The 22,546-nt window shown below is 28.9% G+C and overlaps 1 protein-coding gene across 1 annotated transcript; it reads left to right on the forward strand.

Annotated features, from left to right (window-relative positions):
* Positions 1–861: 861 nt before the first annotated feature.
* LOC136983121 (transcription factor collier-like) lies at positions 862–11,695 on the forward strand. Its single transcript, XM_067279758.1, has 8 exons — positions 862–944; positions 4,618–4,735; positions 7,369–7,511; positions 8,364–8,490; positions 8,573–8,661; positions 8,727–8,901; positions 11,049–11,222; positions 11,327–11,695. The coding sequence occupies exons 1-8, from the start codon at positions 930–932 to the stop codon at positions 11,431–11,433; spliced, it is 948 nt and encodes a 315-aa protein (XP_067135859.1). The 5' UTR covers positions 862–929; the 3' UTR covers positions 11,434–11,695.
* Positions 11,696–22,546: the final 10,851 nt, after the last annotated feature.

Genomic DNA, 22,546 nt, shown 5'->3' on the forward strand with positions numbered 1-22,546 from the left:
TTTAGATCTATTCTTCGTTAATTTAATTATTTAGAGTCGATTTTTCTTTTGCATTTTGAAAATTTATTTGCTCTTCTCTTCGTAACTGTTTCAAAAAAAGGTTTTAATTTACTAAAATATAACTTTACACTTTGATTTTATAAGAATTTTATTAATTTTTATCTGCTTTTACGCGAAAATTTTCTCTTTAAGTGTTAAACTACAAAACAAAAATCTAATTTAAACTCAACTTTTTGTTTACATTTCATGAAATATGAACAAAAAGTTTATAATTTATATAAAAACAAAGCATATAAAGTATAATTTTACATTTTATACAGTTTTGTTTACACTTTGAGGCGTAAACAAGTGTAAATTGTTTATTTATTTATTTTTTCTATATTTCAATTAAAAATTGTAACGTGTATAAAGTTCAATTACAACTAGATTTTGTAGATTTGTTTTTTATTTTTCCATATTAAATTCAAGGGATTTTAATAATAATTTTAATAAAAAATAAAGACTTTTTAATTCTACGAAATGCAAATTTAGATAAATTTTTAATTGTATCAATATAATCCTTAAAATCACGATGTTTTATGATGTAGAAGGCTTAACTTAGGAAAGATGCAAGGGAGAGTTTCTATCGTAAAATTTTAAATGTAATAATAAAATCATATTCAAGTTAATTTAGATATTTGAAGACCTTAAAATGAATCTGTAATATCTATTTTAATCGTTACACAAAAAAATTTGGTTACCCAACGTCTTATGGTTTAAAATATAGCCCTATATTATGCTTAAGTATCATGTTTTGAATAATTTTTATGAAATTTAAAGCTATTTAACATTATAAAATACAAATAATAAATATATTTTATAGGTTTTTCTTAAAATTTTTCTTGAAATGCAACCAAAATTGCTTGAAAAATGCTGGAAATCCTAGAGATATGAGAAGATTTCAGGTAAATTTTTATTTTATTCCAGTTAAAATAGGATTGAGTGTTGATAATTTGATATTCTAAACATTAAATTGATTTGAAGATTTAAATCGTATTTTATATAATTTGCATATAAAATTACTTTTTAAGATTACCGATAATATTCTAGACGATCAATTTTTACAGATCTCAAGTAACTCTGTATTCTGTACGATAATATATATAATTTTTAATTGTACATTTGATAAGCTTCATAAAATTTAATAAAACCAAAATATTTATATTTGCTATCTTATATAAAAGTGTGAATAGTTTACAACTGTACAGTATAGAATACTATGTATAATAGTTATATAAAATGTAGATTTATACAGAATGATGCTTTATATCAATGATATAAAATATGTTACAATATAAATGAACATTAAACGAAAATTTTTTAAATTTTCATTTAAGTGCTGTATAAAAATTACTAAAACTTTATTTTATCCCATAATTAAAACCTGTATTACTTAAATATTAAAGTATTTTCGATACCTTATTTTTCTGAGGTAATTTAAAGGCTTAGAGCAATAAAAAGATGAGGTAATTTAATCTAAACAGTAGAAATTATGTTTATTTAATAGCAAATGAGTTATTAAATAAATATAATTTTTAATTCTTCCAGTAAAAGATTCCGTTTTAAATTTCTTCAACGTATAATTTTATAATTGGAGAAAGTTTCTTAAAAAAAAATAATTTTAAATCGTTCCCGTTAACTTCATTTTTATTGAGTTTTATTATTAATTTTTAACGCATTTTGTGTGTTAAATGTTTTCTTAATGATAGTTTTTGGTCGATTTAATAAGAAAAATATCTATTTACTTGAATATCCCATTAAATATTTAATTATTCAGACATTTTACAGCTATTTGAATGTTAAAATATCATTCAGAAATATAATTTTAAGCGGGATTAAAGCCTGACCTACTCTCACTTATAATGAAAGAACTAATAATAAATAAAAATTTATGTAAATCTATAATCGTTAGATTGAAAATCAAAGATGTAAAAAGTTCACAAACTGTAATGATCTAGCTAAAATATATTTAATTGCGAGTTAGAAGAAATTAAATTAAGGAACGGGCAGAGTTTAAGAAGAGGGACAGGGGGAAAAGACCAAAATCGATTAATAAAGAGATCTTTGAACGACAATACAGTTGTCGTCCAGTAATCCGTGAAATCAGTCAAGAGTTGGAGTAATCTCTTTTTTCGTCGAAGAAAAAGACTGTTTTTAGTTGAAATCTTTCGTAATTGGAGGACAAAGATGCTTTAGGGCAAGTACAACAATAGAAGTTCTCTCTGTCTCTCTTTCTCTCTCTCTCCTGTCGCCATGTTAGAAAGATGTTAAAGATCACCTTCTACTACTCTACTCTTAGCGCTGTAAATCTCAAGGGAACAAGGTTGGAATCAGTAATAAAGTGTTTGATTTGAAGGGCCCACTTGCGCTACTACACGAATATCGAGCGTCGAGAAGTAAAAACCGCACCTTTACATCAGCATACAAATGCTTTGTTTTCCCTTGATGTATCTCCCTTGTGGCTCCTAAGTGATTCTCTGAAGAATAAATAGTTGACAATCGATTTTAATCGGGGTGGAAAGAGGATTTTTATTGTAGGAAATTTTACAAAAATCTCATTTTATGTAGTTTAATTTATGTTTTTATTATCTAAATAATATATATGTGTATATATTTAAATTTAGATTAATATCGTTAAAAATTAGTGTATAAAATGTCTCTTCGGTTTATATTTTAGGCTATTTTATTAGTATCTAATTTCTCATTATTTATCTGCGAAGAAAATATTATATCTCTCCATTGTGCTTAATAATATAAATTATAATTAACATTTTATATTATTTAAATATATTAATTATTTCAGCAACCATTTAATATAGAAAATAAAAATCTACTTGTACAGGAATGCTAGGAACTTGGCATTTGGTCTGGACATAGGATAGCCTACCCTTAACCTTTTATGTAAACAAATACGATAGGAAGTTTCTTTTTAAATTATTTTTTAAAATATTTATTTATTTAATACTTTTTGGGAAGATATAATGCCTCGCATTTAGGGCCACTGAGATGGGCCTACCGATTAGGGCCCGTTTCACTTCTCTCGAGTCTTGGACTGCATTAAATTTTGAAAAGATGACATGAACGAATGTAAACATCATTTTAACAATGTTGTTTTAGTAGCATAAATATTTTCGATTTTGAAAAAATTTGATGTATTCAATTGTTATAAATTTATTTTGTTTCAATAAATCTGGAATAATTTTTATGTATGTTTTAAGCTTTAAATACATCTAATGTTGTATATTTTTACCTAAAACTAATAAATTTTTAATTTTATTGCCTAAAAAACGATTCATATTCTATAAATTCTTTAATAATCCTTTTAAAGTTCCATTTAAAAATAAATTTTTTTACTATTCTTTTTATCTTCTTTATAACTAAATCTCTTGTAAAGTAATAAAATAATTCGGTAGTTAATTTATTCATTTCGATTATTAAGTGGTAAATTAGCCATTAAAGGTTAAAATACGAAAGTAACAAATGAATTTTGATGAATTAAATAGGTGTTGTCACGTGGAAGGGTCGTAAAAATGACAAAGATCGGTAATGGTTAAATGATATTCGCTTATTGTCAATCATAGTTAATCCGCAAAGAAAGAGAATTGCAAAGAAAGCATCGATTTTGTAGAGCAAAATATTCCCGGCAGTCACACATCAGATACTTATCCGAGTCACGTGATTCGAATCGGACCAATAAGAACGGTTGTAGTCGGCGGTGTGTCATTGCCAGAACACCCTTGGGGAAAGCCAGACAAATATCTCGGTGCCTGCCATTAGCCACAACACTACTTTTATCTGCTGGACTTTACAGCCCGCAAGGGATAGCGGACTCCAATGTCATCCATCTTAGAAGTCACTGTACAAGGTTGCTGATAGCTTGACCAATCAGCGCACGACTTGACATATATCGGAGTTACCTCCTACTATTCTTGCCATATGTTGTACCAATTGTCTATCCGCTTCTTTCCGGCCACTAATATCATTTGTTTCTTGTACAACCCATAATCGCTTCTTTTCTCTAACATATCACTCCGTCTCCAACCTATTTAAAACATTTTAAACTTTTACCTTTTTCTACTTTTTTAATGATTTTTTTTTAACAATAAAAGAAAACTGCAGTAAACATTTCATAAAGTTTTAATTAGCGAAAGGTTTTACTTAACATTTTAAAATTTAATTCAAAAAAACTACCTTAAAATTTCCCTTTGATTAAAACCTGAAAACAGATCTTTAATCTTATAAATGTCATAAAAATATAAATAAATATTGAAGTTATAGGCAATTATATACTTATATACATACGCACAGACAAGCGTACAGAGCGTACAGTACAGTACATATTTAAATCATAATAAATATAATAATTTGTTTTATTCTATTAAAAGACATTTTTAAAAATGTTTTAAGTAATTTAAAATACTCAAAACAATTTTTGATAGTATAAAATCTTATATAATTTAATAAATAATGCTCTTCTGTAGACTTGTCTATATCATTATAGTCCGTAAGTCCCTTCAGATCTAGGGCATTAATGTGATTCTATAAAGAAAAATAACATGTTTATCTCTTAATCTTCAGGTAATCATATCGACTCAAGTAAGTGTGGATGGACCCTTGCTTGCTGTTTCGGACAACATGTTTGTGCACAACAACTCCAAACACGGAAGAAGAGCTAAAAGATTAGATCCTACTGAAGGTAAATAGCCTAAGTTTACCTATTCATTTATTGATTTCAGACAATCCAAATATACGAAATTATATCCTAAGTTATTTTTAATATATCGTACATAATTACGCGCTAATATATAGGAGAAAAGTTATGATACATAACAGTGTTAAGTTTGTTTTCAATTTAAAATATACTTTAGAAATTTTCTACAAATTATTTGAGTAGAATTGAATCGTAAACTAAATATTTATTTAGTTCTTTTTCTTTAAAGTTTTCTTAAGCACTGGTTCATATAAAATAATTTATTGTAAGGAGAGAAGAGAAGGAATTTCTATAATAAACTGAAAAATAATTGTTAGTATTTTAAAGTAATGAAATTATGAGAAATCTTGATTGTATACACAGTTTAATTCTGGATAATTTAAAATTAGACTATTTTCTCATAATTCTAAATTATTTGAGAGTTTAAACATTTCTAAAAACTTAAACGTTGTTTAATGTATTAATAAACGTAACGATTGGAAGATTTCGTACATAAATTAGTCACGCAGACAATATACACGATAGTTCTTAAGCTATTTCCTGTCCATCCATTACAATTTTAACTTAAGGTTAAAATTCTCTAAAAAACCTAAATATTTTTTCAATACAGTACACTAAACTTCGAAGTTTAAGGTTAAATTTTGACTATAAATTGAAGAGGAGTATGAAGAATGCAATAGATAAGCCGCACCATTTTTTCATTTTTAAACATTTAAATCGGTTAGAATAATTTATAAAATTTAGAAATAAAAATATTAATAAAGATGACGTATTTACACAATTAAATTATTGATTGGAAAGTGTAAGAAAGGAAAAGATTTTTTAATACGTTACATTTAAACGATACCATTTACGAGCGGAATAAAATTTTGTCTATCAAACTTTAAAGGAATTTTAATCTGGAACGTCCATTCTAAAAGTTGAAAAGGTTTCAAATTGAACGTCAGAGACGAAACTTTTGAAAATGGAAAAAAGTTATGGTAAATTCCAGGCCCATGTCACCTGGGGAATGAGGTCTTCTGGACTTTCATTTCTGCACAACCTGTTCGCAGGGAGATAGCCTGGGGCTTGGCATTCGGACTCGATAGAAGGGAAGGGGAGGAGAGGCTTTGATTAATCGAATCGTCTGCGTCTTTGCACTGCCCCTCGGACATTCAATCACTCTTATTGACCTGACGTCTTGTGCAGTCCGTCTGAAGTAACGGGCAGTCGTGCTAATTCCTGGCACAATAACGTTGGACTGTACCTTGTCCCAAGAGCATCGCCGGGGATTCGCCCGGGCAATCGATAACGGCAAAAGTTGGGAGGCAGAAGGAAAAAATCAGTCTGCTGCAGATTGACAGGAGAAGTTTGGAGAAGTCGTTGGAAAGTTATCTCTCCTGTGTGCCATCCACTTGGGGGTAGAAAAACTCAAATTTCCCAGAGAAACGTTTTGGCGATGGACTAGAAGTATGTCGCGGGATTTGGTTGTTGCAGATTTATTAGAAAGGCAAAAGTACAGTACCTCGAATATCTTCTTTTTCCGGTGTTAGGCACAGATAGAGTAAATCTATTGGATTTATTTTCCACGATTTCCTACCTTTTGTATTTAATTGTGTTTATTTCGTTGAATTAAAGCACTTGGATCTTTTTAAAAACATTTTCCTTAGAATTAAATCTTTTTTACTCTTTTTTACTTAAATTAAAACAAAAATCCCATAAAATATTTTCGTATTTTCCGTAGATGTTACATAAAATTTTGGTGAAAATAAAAATGACTTACATTCTAACTCTATAACTATTGTCTTACCTCAAAGTATATAAACATTAGAATATTTTATCATTTTTAAATTGTCATAAAAAATTTAAAATATAAATTTTATGATTGCACAAAAGTTTTTAATATATTTACTCGAATATTTACCAAGTAAAGTCGAAAATTTTAATTACTTAAACTTTCTACCTTTAATATGCTTACTAGACCTTAATTATTTGTGTAGGCCTACTAAATGCTTAATTATTTTGAAGAATTTTTGATTTAGATTGATTAAAAATGAGACAACAGTTCAATTAGCTTAAAAAAGCTAAATATTCAAGAGAAAAATTGTTAAAATAGTTCTTTTTAAGTCTTTTTTAACTAATTACAAATGACGAGTTTACGGTGAAATTTTCAACTTGATTACGTGAACGATTTAAAAACATTTGAATTCAGTATTTGATAAAAATTAAAGTACAAATAGGAAAACTAAAGGGCCTTTTAGTAAAATAGACATTAGGCCCCATCTCTTGGGATTGTTAACCAAATATTGTAAAGAGTTAAGGCAGATAGGAGGTAACAGAACGACATATGGTGACTGGATGTATCATATCTGTGACTCATCATGTGCTCGTGCGTGGGTCTTAGTCCCATAGGAATTAATGTTAAAAAACCCTCCGGTTGCCATGTTAGGCCTAACTCCCATCAAATTACCGGATTGACTGTCTATACTCATGGGACATAGCAATGTTTCTGTTCTCTCCATCTGCTTGCATCAATTTTATGTTATAAGTTAATTGTTATTAATTTTCGCGAGTGATGATTGAATATAGAAGCCACGCAATGTGGCTTTGCATACACGTAGCTGTATCAAGTCTGTTAGTTCATTTTGCAGCTACGCCGTGCATCAAAGCCATTAGTCCCAGTGAAGGATGGACGAGCGGAGGATCGACAGTCATCATCATCGGAGACAATTTCTTTGACGGATTACAAGTTGTTTTCGGAACAATGTTGGTGTGGAGTGAGGTAAGACTGTTTTTGATCGTTGTACTTCTTCGAGAAGATCCTATCCTATATCAACGCCTCATGCTGATGCATTAAAACGGATTTCACACTCACGTATTCCAGGAATTTCATTTATCGAGAAATACATTTATAAGTAATGATTTTCACAAAGATTTACTGCTTCAGCCGAAATTTCTAAATGTCGGTAGGCTTAGTACACTTATCTATGTTTAATAATATCTAACTAAATAAAGTTTACTTCATTTAGTATACTAAGTAATGTGTATATAAAATTTTTATGAGTATAAATAGAAATTATATACAGGATTATATTAAATTTTCTTCTGTAGAGCGAACTGAGACTAGCGCCATGTTTATTTCGTAACTCATAAAATTTTCATTTTTCGTTAATTAATTTGGTAGGCGACTATGAAACTGCTGTAAACGTAATACGAAACGTTTTACGTCGTAATAATAAAAGCCTAAAATCACTAGGCCTGAAGCAAGGATTAAATTGTTTCGTTTATAAACCAATGGAAAATAAGATATTGTATGATATAAAGTTATTTAAAAAATTTAGTTCAATTGATTGGATTTATAAATCAATAACAATATTAAGTAGCTTCTCTATATTAAATGCTTAATGTCGTCGATGCGCTAGTTTATTTCAACGGTATTAATATATGACAACGTAGTAATTCGAGTATTTTGAAGCGAATTTAAAATAAAATATAAATTAGGTTTATCCAATTTTAATGCATCTGAAGATTAGATCTAGTCTGGAGCATTAAAATTTCGGATTAACGACTGCGATAATTAATGTTTCATATTTAAAAAATTTGTTTCTTATTTGTGATTTTATTTTGATCTCAGCTTATCACGTCGCATGCCATCAGGGTGCAAACACCACCGAGACATATCCCTGGCGTTGTAGAAGTGACACTGTCTTACAAATCAAAACAGTTCTGTAAGGGAGCACCAGGAAGGTTTGTTTATGTCTGTGAGTAACACCTCATAAAAATTATAAAGCATTTATCAATTTTATCGATTATCTTAAGTCTTATATTAAGAATTATTTTCAGCATTGAACGAACCAACTATCGATTACGGTTTTCAAAGGTTAGCGAAACTTATTCCTCGTCATCCGGGAGATCCCGAGAAATTACCGAAGGTGTGTGAAATAAACTTAAACAAATGTAATTAACGATAATGCGTTAAACCTTTATCTTCTTGTAGGAAATAATTTTAAAAAGGGCAGCCGATTTAGCAGAAGCACTATACAGCATGCCTCGGAATAATCAACTAGCGTTGCCTGCACCTAGGTCACCCGCCCTCAACAATGCTACGGCAATGTCAGGGTTTAACGCTTACACAGGTCAACTTGCTGTCAACGTGCAGGAGAACGGAACTGGTAAATATCATGGTTGGTATACATTTACAGTAACTTGAATATCGTATTTATTTAAATTAATAGGATGATTTCTGACTTTCTTCAGCTTTTAATATTTCGGAATTTTTTCTTATTTATCTTAAAAGACTAAGATTTTTAACGGATGAATTGCTAAGAAAAAATAATTCCAATTGTATTTCTTATATAGTGATAATTACAGGTATAGCCTATATATGTGCAATATTAAGTTTTCTTTCTATCGAATTTATTATGTAAAATATATTTTAGACATATAAAAATAATTATATATTTAAATATCTACTAATATAACAGATTTATTAGTAGATACAGTAGACTATAATAAAATGTAAGCTTATATATTAAATGAATTTTAAATTCAATTTATTTACTTATAATAGTTGAAATTAAATTATAAATAAGAATAAAGTTTTTTTTTTTTTTTTAAAATAAATGAGATATGTAAATTAAATAATTTCAATTTTGCTTCGTTTGCTTAAATGATATACTTGTAGCTCCCGGTTAAAATAATTGCAAATTGCTGCATTACTGACTATTCTAGTTGTTGCAATACATCCTAACCATTTTCTATAGTAGCCTAATATCGTAAGAATGCGATAGGTTAAGACGTGTAACCAATCTAAAACTGATATGTTGTTCGTCGCATCATGGTTTATGTGTATATAAAACGAAAGAATGATGTATTAAACGAGAAAGAGTGACTTGGAAGCGATCTTTGGAAACAAATTTGTGATAATTACGTATGCAGATTGAGAGTATCCAGTTAGTGTCATTATTCTAACTGTAATAATTTGCACTAATAATTATTAATTAATAATTACACTGAAGATCAGGCCCTATCAGTGAGGCCATTTGGCCTGTGCTTACATTTACGGAAGCTTCGAAATCCTTTGTTACAAACTACTCATTCCAATGCATTTCTACTCTTTTAAGAAGAAAATCCTTTACTTTTTGTCAAATTTTATTATTTATAACATAAAATACACATTTTTAAAGTTATTTTTAATATACTAGGGACCTCGAAAATGTAACCGGTCGGGTCTCTCTTGATTACTGAAAGGCCATGATTAAGTGGCATCGATGCGATCTTTGGAAACGAATTTATAATAATTATGTATGTAGATTGGGAGTATCCAATTATAGAATCATTAGACTAACAGCAACAATTCGCACTAATAATTATTAAGTAATAATAGCACTATATGAAGTGTGTATATTTTATAGCTTTTAATAAATATAGAACATGATTTCAGGCCTTTTACCTTTTTGAGGCCGCCAGTATATTTAAAAAAAAACAGCATAAAAAATTATTAAAAAATTTAAGAAAAACAAAGGATTTTTTAAATACGCAAGGCGATGAAATGAATAATTTGTAACAAGTATTTTTGATTCCCCGATAATATGAGGACCTGACAAACGGCTTTGTTGGCCCCTCTTTAATACTGACTACATTATTTAGGCCTACGTACTATGAATTTCTTTATAAGGCCTAAAATAAGGAGGGTGAAGCAGCGAAATAAGTTGCTTGCATTTTAAATTACACTACTGAACATTTAATTTCTTAGAAAATTATATATTTGAACGATTTAAACATTAAACTGTAGCGACATTTTGTTTTAATTTATTAAAGCGTATATTAGCCATGATATTAATTGGATATTTTAAATTCTTATTTCCCTTAAACTGTAATTAAAATTAATTATAAACGTCTCGAAAAGAATCATTTAATTAATAATAAAATAATAGAGCTTAGTAAATATATATATAAGTTAAAATAGCTAATATCCGGATCATTTTAATACACAAGTTTATGCATTTAATAATCACCTATTCACTAGTTGAATATAGTTAATATAACTTTATAAACTTATAAATTAAATTACATGAAATATTTATTTAATATAATTAGAACTATACAAAATTAATTAATTAATTATGTTTAATTCCCAATAGATATAATTAATTAAATGCATTAGTAATATAATTTTCGGACCATTAAATATAAATGATTATGTTAATGTTAACTGAACCTTTAATATTAATAATTTTCTACAAAGCTATTTACTTCCTCAATATGAGATAATGATCGTAATTTATTACATTTTTCATAAATTTTTTTCGTTTTGTAGATTATGGTAGAGCACAGAGTAACAGCGTATCCCCTCGTGGTTATGGTTCAAATGCTTCCACCCCTCACAGTACAAATGGTAGTTCCTATGGTAGTGGTGCCATGAATGGTGGTTACGGGAGCCCAGCGAATTTAGGTAACATGCCCGTACCCGGTTCTCCCGGTCTTTTTAACGGTAAGAGAGAGTTAAGATAGCTACAAGAATATTTAAAATTAAAGATTGTATACATTATTATAGATGTACCCACCTTTATGTAAGCAGGTTCTCTCTATCCTCAGGCATGGGAGGTATCGTGTCATCACCTTTTGCCACCATGAATCCGTTTGCTCTGCCCACCTGTAACGGACAGTCCTATGGCGGCTCCATCGTCACTTCCTCCAAATAAGTGCTGCGATTCTTCTTGTACATAACTCATCTATTGCAACGTGTTCCTCTTCTTGTTTTTTCCACATCCGCCGACGAGTTGTAGATTTAATGTTCCCCCGTTTTATTTGTTCATTTTAAAAACTATGATTATATCTATTGTAAATATGTGTTTAATTTTTGTACTCGTATTTTTACATTGCCATTGTATATAAACCTGCTGTAGATGTGTCTTTCGGTATATGTCTTCAAAATGAAAGTTTTCATTAAATATCTAACTTTTATCTGTAGTCTGTTGATGTCTTACGTGCAACAATCGAAAGAAACTATTTTTAATATAAATTTTCACAGACGGATGGGCATAGTTACGAAAAATCAATTTTACTAAAGAATATTAAGTGCTTTTTTTAAAATTAAAAACGTATTCACTGTTTCTATTGTTGCTCTTACTACTTTAATCTGTTTAATAATAATAAAAATGCCTTAATGAGTAAGAAAATTGAAACAAATTTAAGACTAAAAAACATAAAAAATAGAAAATATTTAATTAAATATCCATTTATTTATAATTTTGATGAATATGCTATAGTCATGTTTAGATATTTAAACAGCATTTTCTTTAATAATTGAAAGATAAATCCTATAAACATAGACTACCTTTGATCCGAATTTATCTTAAAAATTAAGATTAAAACAGGCCTACAATGCTGATAAATAATTTGATTAATATTAAATTTATTAATTATTTAGATCATCAATCTTAAACATTATTCACCATCCTTCGATGTTGACCCTATATATAGCCTTTAATATTAGGGCCTAAATATTAACTTAATCTTTACCATATAAATTTATGTATTAATTTCAGGAAAATTAAAGGATTTTTGCTTTTATATTTTTAGAAATTTACCAAGAAAAAAGATTTTTTACTTGATATCATTAAAGCCAAATAATGCAAAGACCAAATAATAGCGTATATAAAGTATAGACACGAGTTCATTAACTAAATTGAATTTTATAACTCAAAAAATATTAATAATTTACGGAATGTTTTATATAACTGCTTTTAAATTAAACTTCTGAAGTTATTTTTGTAATTAAGCAGCAATTTTTGAGATTTTAGAAATAATATATTTATAAATCTATAAAATAAAAGCTTATAGTAAAGGATAAGCATGTAGATTAATTGAAATTTTATGTCTTAAATTTAATTTTTAGTTCTTACTCGGACAAAGATTCCAGTTAAGTCTAGAAATATATTAGAAAGTGGAAAGTGTTGCGTACTTCACAGAAAGGGATGAAGTTTGATGTAGCAAAATGTTGAAAAACATATTGAAAATAAAAATTGAATGTCTTTACTTTTTATCTTTTATTATTTAAATATATATTTCAAAATTTCGTTTAGATGTTTACGATAATTAAGTAAGACGATAAAAGCGAACGGCACGAACAGAATTAAAACGTTTATCAGTTAATACATTAATAAAAAGGAGAATTTAATTTAAATTTCTGTCGAATATTCAGAGAGGAAAATAATTTTCATTTGCCAACATTTCTCATCAAGTGTACAGAAAGTCCGGATGAAGAATCAATGGGAGGAATAGTCCCTAGCGTCCGCCGGCTTGCTCTGGGAATATGCTCCTATTTAAACCCTCTACGCCAACATCCTTTACAACCAATGAGAAACCGCAATACAAATAGCTTTTTCTTTTTTATTTTGTACATTTCCATAATCTGACAGTTGTATAGATGTTGTGATAAAAATCAAACAAAACTTGGAGAATATTTCCGACTTGTGTCAATACAGTTTCTCCGTAACCTAACAAAGACAAATCTTGTACGGTACAAGTTGTGCGAAGGTCAGGTACAGTACGTCAAGGCACATCTGGCCGGGAACTCCTAATCAATATTATTGGGACAGAGCTATCACGATTTGATGAGTTGCCATTCAGGCAATCCAGTCAAGTCGGAAGCTGGTGGCCTGGGCCCCCTTGGGAGCTGTCGGTCGGGCCACCGACCCATCTCTCCAGATAACGTCTCTTGCATCTGCAATCTCTATGGCGACTGGCGTGAAATCAGTTCGGCAGTTGTCCTGGGTTAGGATCGTGAAACGACCATAAAGTCTGTGTCGACACTTGAACCTGCGTATGTTGTGATACATGGAGATGCATGTGCATCGATGACTATGTTTTGATGACAACTACCCTGATCTGACCCCAACCGCATCCCATATTGAGAAATGATGCGTTTCGTTGCCTTTAATTATACGAATTAGATTACATCAACATTACTTGCTAATGTTACGTGCATAACACAAGCGCGCAACCGATACAATCCAGTTTGGATATTGCCTTCATTTCCACTCATTTTAATAATCTTTAACTATATTTAATTGCTACCTCCCTTATTTAGGCCAGTCAATCTGAATATTTTCTTCAAAACTAATCGATTATTGTATAACTTAGTTAATGTTTTACATTACATTTTTCTAACCGGTTTTAAGTTAAGAAGTAAACCTGTACGATCCAATAAGTATATATTAAAACAAACTATAACACTAAACATACAAATTGCCATAGTTTACACGAAAGAATAAACAAGATAAAGTAACAAAACAAAAAAATTCTTTAGTTTTGTAAAATGTGGAAACGTAGACAAATTAAAAAGCTTTTAACTTATTGACATCGTATAAGAAAAGTTATACAAATGTAAATGTAATTAAACTAATTACATTCAATGTTTTTGGCTAGAATAAACAGAAATCGATAACTAATAACTATCATCGATGCTTTTCAATTAGTATATAACCTAAAGGGATTATTTTATAAGCAAACTAAGCGCTTGTTTTGAGTTTAAACTTAAGACACTCCATTGTATATTATTATTATTATTTTTTAAGTATTAAATGGAACGTTTAAGAGGCCCGAAGTTAACAGAGTTTAGGGTTTCCGATGTGTTAATTCGCCACTGAGATAGCCTAAATTTACTACTCACAAAGGACCAAATGATATCAGTAAATTTGCTTTTTATGATAGTGATTTCTTTTTTAAATCAAAACATCTTAGTCATATTTTGTTTAGAGTAATATAAAATAAAAGATGGCGAATTATGACAATGCTTCAAATAGACTTATTAATTCATATTTATTTATGTAAATGAATTTAAAACTTAGTTAATTTTTATTCTTCATTTAAGAAATAAATATCAATTGAAAATAAACTAATTGCAACACAAATGACATAAATCTGATAAATATAATTTGCATTTAAAGTAAATAGGCCTATCTAATAATATGTATACAATTATGAGATGGGAATTGCTCAATTTAATATCGATGTTAATAAATTTACACATTTATGCATTTTTATAGGCTGAAAATTGGCTATTTTATGTAGAATGTGGGAAAATTTCGAATTAAAATGAATATATAAAGTTATCATTTTAGATTTATGAACAAAGAAAGTTAATATAACAAGAAATAAATAATATTTGCGTGATCTATAATAAATCTATTCATTAAAATCTTAATTTATGATATAAAATTAAACAATTAATTACATCTTATGTAGAAAATTATATGTTAATTTTAAGAGCAATGAGAAAGAAACAGTGAGGGGCATATTTTCCAGAGCGCTTAAAAAGGGCGCAATAAACCCTTTTAATAGATAGTAAATGAAAAAGATCAGTTAATACATCATGTTAATGAATAAAACAGCAATTTTTTAAAATTTTTATCGGTGTGTATACATTACAGTACAGCACAGTAGCTACTTACAATATGCACAATTAGGCTATAAGCCTATATCCTATATAAGTTATATCCTTCCCAAACAGTGAAATATTCTGAAATTAAATTTGGTAAGAGCTAACGAATAAACTCAAATATATGTTCATATATTTATATGAACATATAATTGAACATATAAACGTGTATTTATATGTTCATTTATTTTATTAACAACAACATAAAAACAACAAAAAAAAAAATTGTATCGGCATTATATTTAAATTAAAATTGATTTAAAAATACTATTTTTATTTATATATTTTTTATTATTAAAATTATTCTTTTTGGGGTCTATAGACTCTTAGTAACCGGGAGAATAAGGGTTTTAGTTCCTAAAAACAGTAGCCTCGGGCGCCGCAAATCCACGATACACCTTTGATGAAAGCAATTGTTGATATTTTTTCCAATTATTTACCATATTAAATTTTTTCTAAATATTATAGAAAGTTTATATTTTTTCTCTTAAAGTAGAAATTTGTGCTATTTGAACATTGATATTCACTATATAAGGGTTTTTAAAGTAAACACAAGCTTGAATCGTTAGCTTCTTTAGATCTTTAGATGCAAAAATAGACTTCTAAAATTAAAAAAAAAATAAATATTCGAAAAAGTATTTAAACAAATCAGATATATAAATATTCGTTTATCACAATACTAAAACAAGCTGTGACCTACTTTATATACAAAGAGTAGCATTAAAGATAAAAAAATCATTAGTCTCGTAATGATATAAGATAAACAATAGACATAAAATAAGTAATAAATTGAAAAATAATTATTTTTATTATATATTCGAACGTGACCAAGTGTAATAAATGTGTTGTATTCATTATTTTACATACCCAAAAATTTCGTTTATGTCTTCGATCTTTATCATTCTCTGTTAAACGACCTTTCAACCACCTGGGTTACCTATTGTTACACAAAAAAAGAATTATCGCTTTGTATTACTTCCATCCGCTTTTTTGAATGGTAAAAAATCTATTTCGAAATATAACCGACAAAAATGAATTCTATGCGAAGTAAAAAAACTATTTTCGGAAAGGATTTACATAGAGCTTAACAAGCTACAGCTTAGGGCCTTACGCTAAGAGGCTTTATAGTTTAAGACCTCACCTTATGAGGCCCCAAGTTATAGCTTTGAGGCCTGGTCTTTTAAATTTATTATTGTTTGTGGATGAAAAGGGCCTTTTATATGCTATAACTTAGGGCTACAAAGTTTAAATGAAGCATTCATTAATTGTTAATTTGTGCCGAAAACGTGTCTAATTAGCAACTTTATTAAAAAACGAAACGCATTGTCTAGGATTTTACCCTTGTATTTATTTTAGTAAGAAGAAAAAACTTTTAACTGTATTAAACTTTTAACTCAAATTGTTCTTAGATTTAAGAAAGAATCCGATCTTAGACTACCTTATCTCGTATCCGTAGACTAATCGATGGTAGAAGAACAAATCTTCTCCACTAGATTTTTCCTTTATTCCCCCAAAAAAGAGTCAGATACTCATTTGTCAATAAGCAAGACAGAGAATTTCTATAACAATTTATCTATTTTTTGTATAGGTTGACCTCTACGAACAATTTATTATTATTATTAAAGAACACGCAGTTGAGTCCTTTATACAGATAAAACTATAATATTTAAAATTAAAATCGTTCTTAAGTTTGTTTTAAATTACTAAAGGTAGGGTTAATTTTTAATTTTTTATATTTACTGAGTTGTAATTAGCCCTATATTTACATAATTAGCACTTTATAAGATTGTATTTAGTAAAGAAAGTTGATCAGTTTCAATCATTAGACTTACAAATGCTAGCTCTCTGTACCCTTTAGTTTTGCTTCCCTTTCAGAAATGAATATTTTTAATTTCACTTTCAATTAGATGTATAAATAGGAAATGATTGTTCCTGTTTTATTTTCAGTTTTGTTCCCAGAAGGAAAGGAGAAATTCAAAACGTCAGAAAATTAAAAAGAAGGATCAGTGAATATTTTATCCCCTAATCCAAACACTCGACATGTGTCTCGGATGATAATCACACAAGGAACAATTTTGACAATGAAACAACACGGATGACACTTTAATTACATAGTAAGGCCTGGCAACACTTAAAAAACCTAACATCAATGCCACAAGGGAAAGATTAAAATCTCAGCAACGGGTGTGGTAGATACGATGCATCTCCCAAGACGCGAAGTTTGATTATTCGAAATGTCAAATAACTTAATAATCTTTTATAAATTTATATTTTCTTATATGTAGCCATTTGTAACGATAATGGATACCGTATGTATGCCATTACATTACGCATTTGGGAATTGCAGCGGAACCGAACTTCTCCCTTGGGAAGTCGACTTCCTTTTGCTTGTCGTCTAGAACAAAGTGGTTATCTTTAAATCAAAAAATAAGTCGATGACTGTTTACACCTATATAGTGTTTATAGACGTGCTATAGCGCAGTGTCCAAGTGAGCAGTCTTCAATATACTGTACATATCCAATTACTTCCCCTAGGGTTGGACTCGCTTGACTCATCCGTAAATGGTCTTAGTGTGGAGTCAGTACGCACCTGCTCCACACCGAAATGACACACATCCTCACCTCTGCAAACATGTGGTCTGGCCTACAATGAAGTTATATATTAGGAAACTATTTATATTAACATAATTCGTTTTGAATATAATACTACTACGCTTCTAAAGGGCTTTCCCCCTGCCCGTATTGCTTTTTCTATATTGTTAATGCTCCAGATTATTGATGTAAGATTGAACATTTTGAACAAATATATATATATATATAATTTTTCTTCTAAGAAATAAATCGAAATTATGCAGTTTTTCAGAAGTATTCAGTCTCTTACTATGCATAAAGTTTTCAGATTAGAAGAATTCTCTGGAGATGAAACAATTTCAGGAGCCATACTTGATAGGTAACTGAAGACTTCATATGTTGCATACAATTCAATTTTCTTTTACTTTACTTTTATCCATTTAAAAAGAATCAAGTAAACTTTTGATACTTTATCATATAAACTTTTTTTTTTTATTTAAATCTACAATATAAAAATATTTAATATTATAAACTAGAATTTAACAATTTTCTTAATTAACTCATAAACTACAGTGAAAATTGCCTAAATCATTAAAAATATTTAAGCTAATAATAAGACGTTTTAATTAATATTTAATTTAAAAATTTCTTATTCAAATTTTCTATTTTTTAAATTAAAATATACTCAAAAGTTCAAAAGTCAGTAAACCACCGTAAAGACGAACATTTAATCGTAGTCTTTCCATCAATTGTATTAAACCTAGTTTGAATATTTATAAGCGTGTCTAGAAGAGTAACACGGTGAACTGATTCTTGAGCTAACCTATATTTCCCGTATTTGTAAATACAATTTTGATGAATTTAACAGGTTAAGACAAATTTCCAATTATAAATTTATATACAGGCCCGCCCAAGGAAGGACCAACAAGCCCATTCGGTGTGGGCCTCATAATTACGAGTACATCTAACACTAGTAATTATGAGACTTATTTCTTACACATTCATTCAATTGCATTTTTAGTGATTGAAGAAAAATAACCTTATTTTTTGTAAAATTAAATTACAGTATTTAAAGAAATATAATACAATTTTATAACGCTGCAGGCCTGAAAAATTAATTAAGTCTCTCTCAAGAACTGAAAGACCCTACTTTAACTAATAAAATATTTGCATTTAACAGTTTAATATAAACATAATCTACAAAACAGACTCATTAACTAAATCCCGTTTGTTTCTTAAGCTTCTCTATACATTTATAGCTATATATAAAAGTATAGAGAATATTATGTTGCATGAATTACGAAGAGGATATTATATCTAATTTTAAACTTGATGAAGTTCTACAGAGAATTTATATCAAGTTGTATGAATGCCTTTTGCACAAAAGATTATTCTCTGAGATTGTATATTGTTGCGGTATAATACTTAAAAGCTTCTACAGAACTGATAAAAACTTTAACCCAATCAGAATAATACTCTGACAGTTCTATAACTGCCATAAATTCTACATATTACGTGCTATAAATTTCATAAAGTGCTGATATGTAAGTCTACAGATTGTGCTGTAGAAACTTCGTAGTATAACAGACATGTATAACAGTGTAACAGTAATGGACGGATAATTTTATTTTCATTTTGATTTATTTTAATTACATGTTATATGTATTAAAATTTTATTTGTCTGTATTTTATTATAAAATAAAATGAATCGATTTAAAATGTATAACATTTTTTTAAATATAAATTAATATTATTCTCTGTAAATACAGTAGTATAAAGTAACTCGTAAATATGTTTTGAAAATTTACGTGTCTATATTTATACTAAATATTTTATTATTAATTATCTTTTGTGTTTATTAACCGTAAAACAAATTTAAAATATTCTAAATTGGTCTATCACAACAGTCAAATATGCAATTATTTTCATTGGGCATATCTCAATTGGTAATAATTTACTCTATATGAATCCACCAGGAATTATATTAATTGAAATTTAATGAAATTTTCGTCGAAAGAAAATGATGCAACAAAAGTTAATTTCCTGTAGAGGAATTTGCATTAAAACAACATTGTTTCATTACGATATAAAATTGATGTGAGGGAGGCGTTACAGCTTACATCTGTGTTACAAAGGCCTCGCTCTATCCTCAGAAAATTAATGTGTTATTCGTTATTATTTGGTGGAGAAGAAAGGGCCTTTTGTACGTTATAAGTTAAGGTTAGAAGTTTACACTCGATTGACACGAGTGTAAATTTATAGATGGAAGTTTTAGAGAATTTCATAACTTTATCGTTTATGTATTATCGACAAAGTTCTAAACAACTTAGTTTTAAAGCGAAAAAGATTTAAGAAATTTCGTCCTGATCTTATATAGGATAATTTTATGCATTGAATATTTAAAAAACGAATAGAAGTTTTCATCGTATACAACAAATGTTCATCATTACAAGCAACATTAACACCTTATCAATAGGAATTCCCGGGAGAGAAATCAGTATAACAAAACGAAACAGATTTAGAAACAAAGAATTTAGCTAAAAAGCAATTAACAAATCTTCATTCGAAACATCTCTGCCTGACTTATCTGCATTTCCTGATTCGCCACTAATGACTCCCAATAGCTTTCTAACATTACTTCTGGGACTACGGGTGCTTCCTGATAGTTACACTTGGCTGCCTTATTCGGTTACTCTCTTGTCTCTTGTTTGACAAATGTTTTACAATTTTCTTATCAATAAAGGTGTACAGCGAGTTTACCTTGTACAGGACACAACTAAACCTTAACTTTAACCAGAATTTTATTATTTAACAGTCGCCAAGCTAAAAGAATCCATCTAAGTTTACATAGTATAACCTCTTTCGTCTTCACCCCTTCTATGCAAATTCAATTAATTTAAAGACTTAACTTTACGGGAGTGTCATTGAAATTTATGAAGTCACCAGCAGATCTTTTTAATCAACTCATACGCTAATAGATTTCGAGATCCAAACACCTAACTTACAACAGTTATCAGTTGGATTAGATGAAAGTTTCCAAAAATAATATTGGAAATTGTTATGATAATGCAAAGATATAAATTGACAGACCAGGTTGGTTTACAGGTAACCTCCAACTTGGGATTGACAGTATAGAGGACGTCCATTACTACAGACCGACTGGATCAAGCTAAATCTTGGCGATAGCAAAGCCAAATGAAGATTGATGACACGTCAGCAACTGAGGGAGGACTCTACTTCATAACCTTGCTGGGGAACCTGTTATCGGTAGCAGAGAGGGATCCTCGGAGGGTGAAAAATAACGACTTTGACGATACTCTAATGTTAGAGGAAGTTAGTAGATTAAGTCAATGGACCTTTTCCATTTGAAAATACATGTCTGACTCTCCTCGACGTCATTCGATTGGACTTTAATTATCTACTCAGTTTATCTACTGAGCCAACCCTATCACAATCCATTTTACTATTTTCATTGATTAAAATTACCTGAAATGTTTTTTAAGTCCGAATACCAACGGGATTCCGCCTGCCACCTCTAAATTAGCTTTACTTGCAACACACTATATAATCATTCTAAATACGTATTTATGACTTAAATTTTCGTATTTAAGAATTAAGAACGTCAAGGTTGTAAGTGGTCAATTTATGGGGTCAAGCGACAATTTTTTTTGTGTTCCAAGGTGAAATTTAGTATTTTTGAGTGATTGATAATTGAAAAAGATGCTTTTAAGCTTTTCAAATAAGAGGATTTGTCCCTCTTAAAGCAAAAATTAGATAAGAATTGTTGGTTGACAACTAAAGAAAGTCTTTTTCCATTGCAATTTCCCAATAGAATGAAGTCAAACATGCCTTTAGTTGTATTGTGAAACGAAACACAACTAACGGCATCTAGGGAGAGATTTTTAAATTTTAGTGTTAAATAAATAAAGTGTTCAAATAAAAAAGGCTTACTTTTATAAAATTTCTATTTACTCTACACAATTTAATGAAAAAATTTAACTCCAAGCTTTAAAAATTTAAAAATTTTGTAACTTAAACGTCGAACATAAAAAATTAAGAAGGAATGACAATTTTTTAAAAACGAAATATTATTCTTAATTCGTATTTATATTAAATTTATTCGTAAATATTAAAGCTTAGGTTACGTAGAATAACATTTTTTATCTTTTAAAGAGGTTAATGGCTGATATGTCTGTCCCCTTTGCCCCTTCCCGAGTATTCAAAGGGGGCCTAGACGGAATACGATGCCCTTTAATCTTACTCTTTTAGATCTATCTACAAAAAGACTTTACTCACAAACCTATTCTAGATGCCTCCTAATGATACGCCTCTGAATAAAACTGTATAAAATAAGTGTTGTTAATTTAATATTAAGTCAATGAGCTCTTTAGGAGAATTTAGACTTCTTGATCGATGATAAAGTCAGATAATTTGTTAATTCTTTAGTTCTGTAATGGTTATTATAAGTTAAATACGTTCTTATAATAAAAATCCACTTACATAAGGTGGCCTAACAATCGTTTAATAATTGTAAGGACTAAATTATTGTTTTATTTAATTACTTTATAAAAATTGTTGATAAGCTTTTACTAATTGCTTGGCTTAAATCTGTACAAAACTATTTTGTACGGATTTAATTTATTAACAATGAAATATTTTACTACAGAACGATTTAATCAAAATATACATTTATATATAAACTGATTTATAGGCATTTTATGCGGATAATCAATCGGTACAAGTTCGAACACTAGTCATAAGCGTTTATGATTTATCTCTTTGCATAAGTGTATTATGGACGT

The sequence above is a fragment of the Centruroides vittatus genome, unplaced genomic scaffold, assembly GCF_030686945.1.
Source record: "Centruroides vittatus isolate TY-2023 unplaced genomic scaffold, ASM3068694v2 contig_876, whole genome shotgun sequence".
Taxonomy (NCBI): Eukaryota; Metazoa; Arthropoda; class Arachnida; order Scorpiones; family Buthidae; genus Centruroides; species Centruroides vittatus.

Bases quoted from the DNA above. Each gene is read 5' to 3' on its own strand.
- LOC136983121 (XM_067279758.1), top strand. The intron at 8,491-8,572 runs GTGAGTAACACC...AATTATTTTCAG, and splicing joins AGGAAGGTTTGTTTATGTCT to CATTGAACGAACCAACTATC. The intron at 8,902-11,048 runs GTAAATATCATG...TTCGTTTTGTAG, and splicing joins CGTGCAGGAGAACGGAACTG to ATTATGGTAGAGCACAGAGT.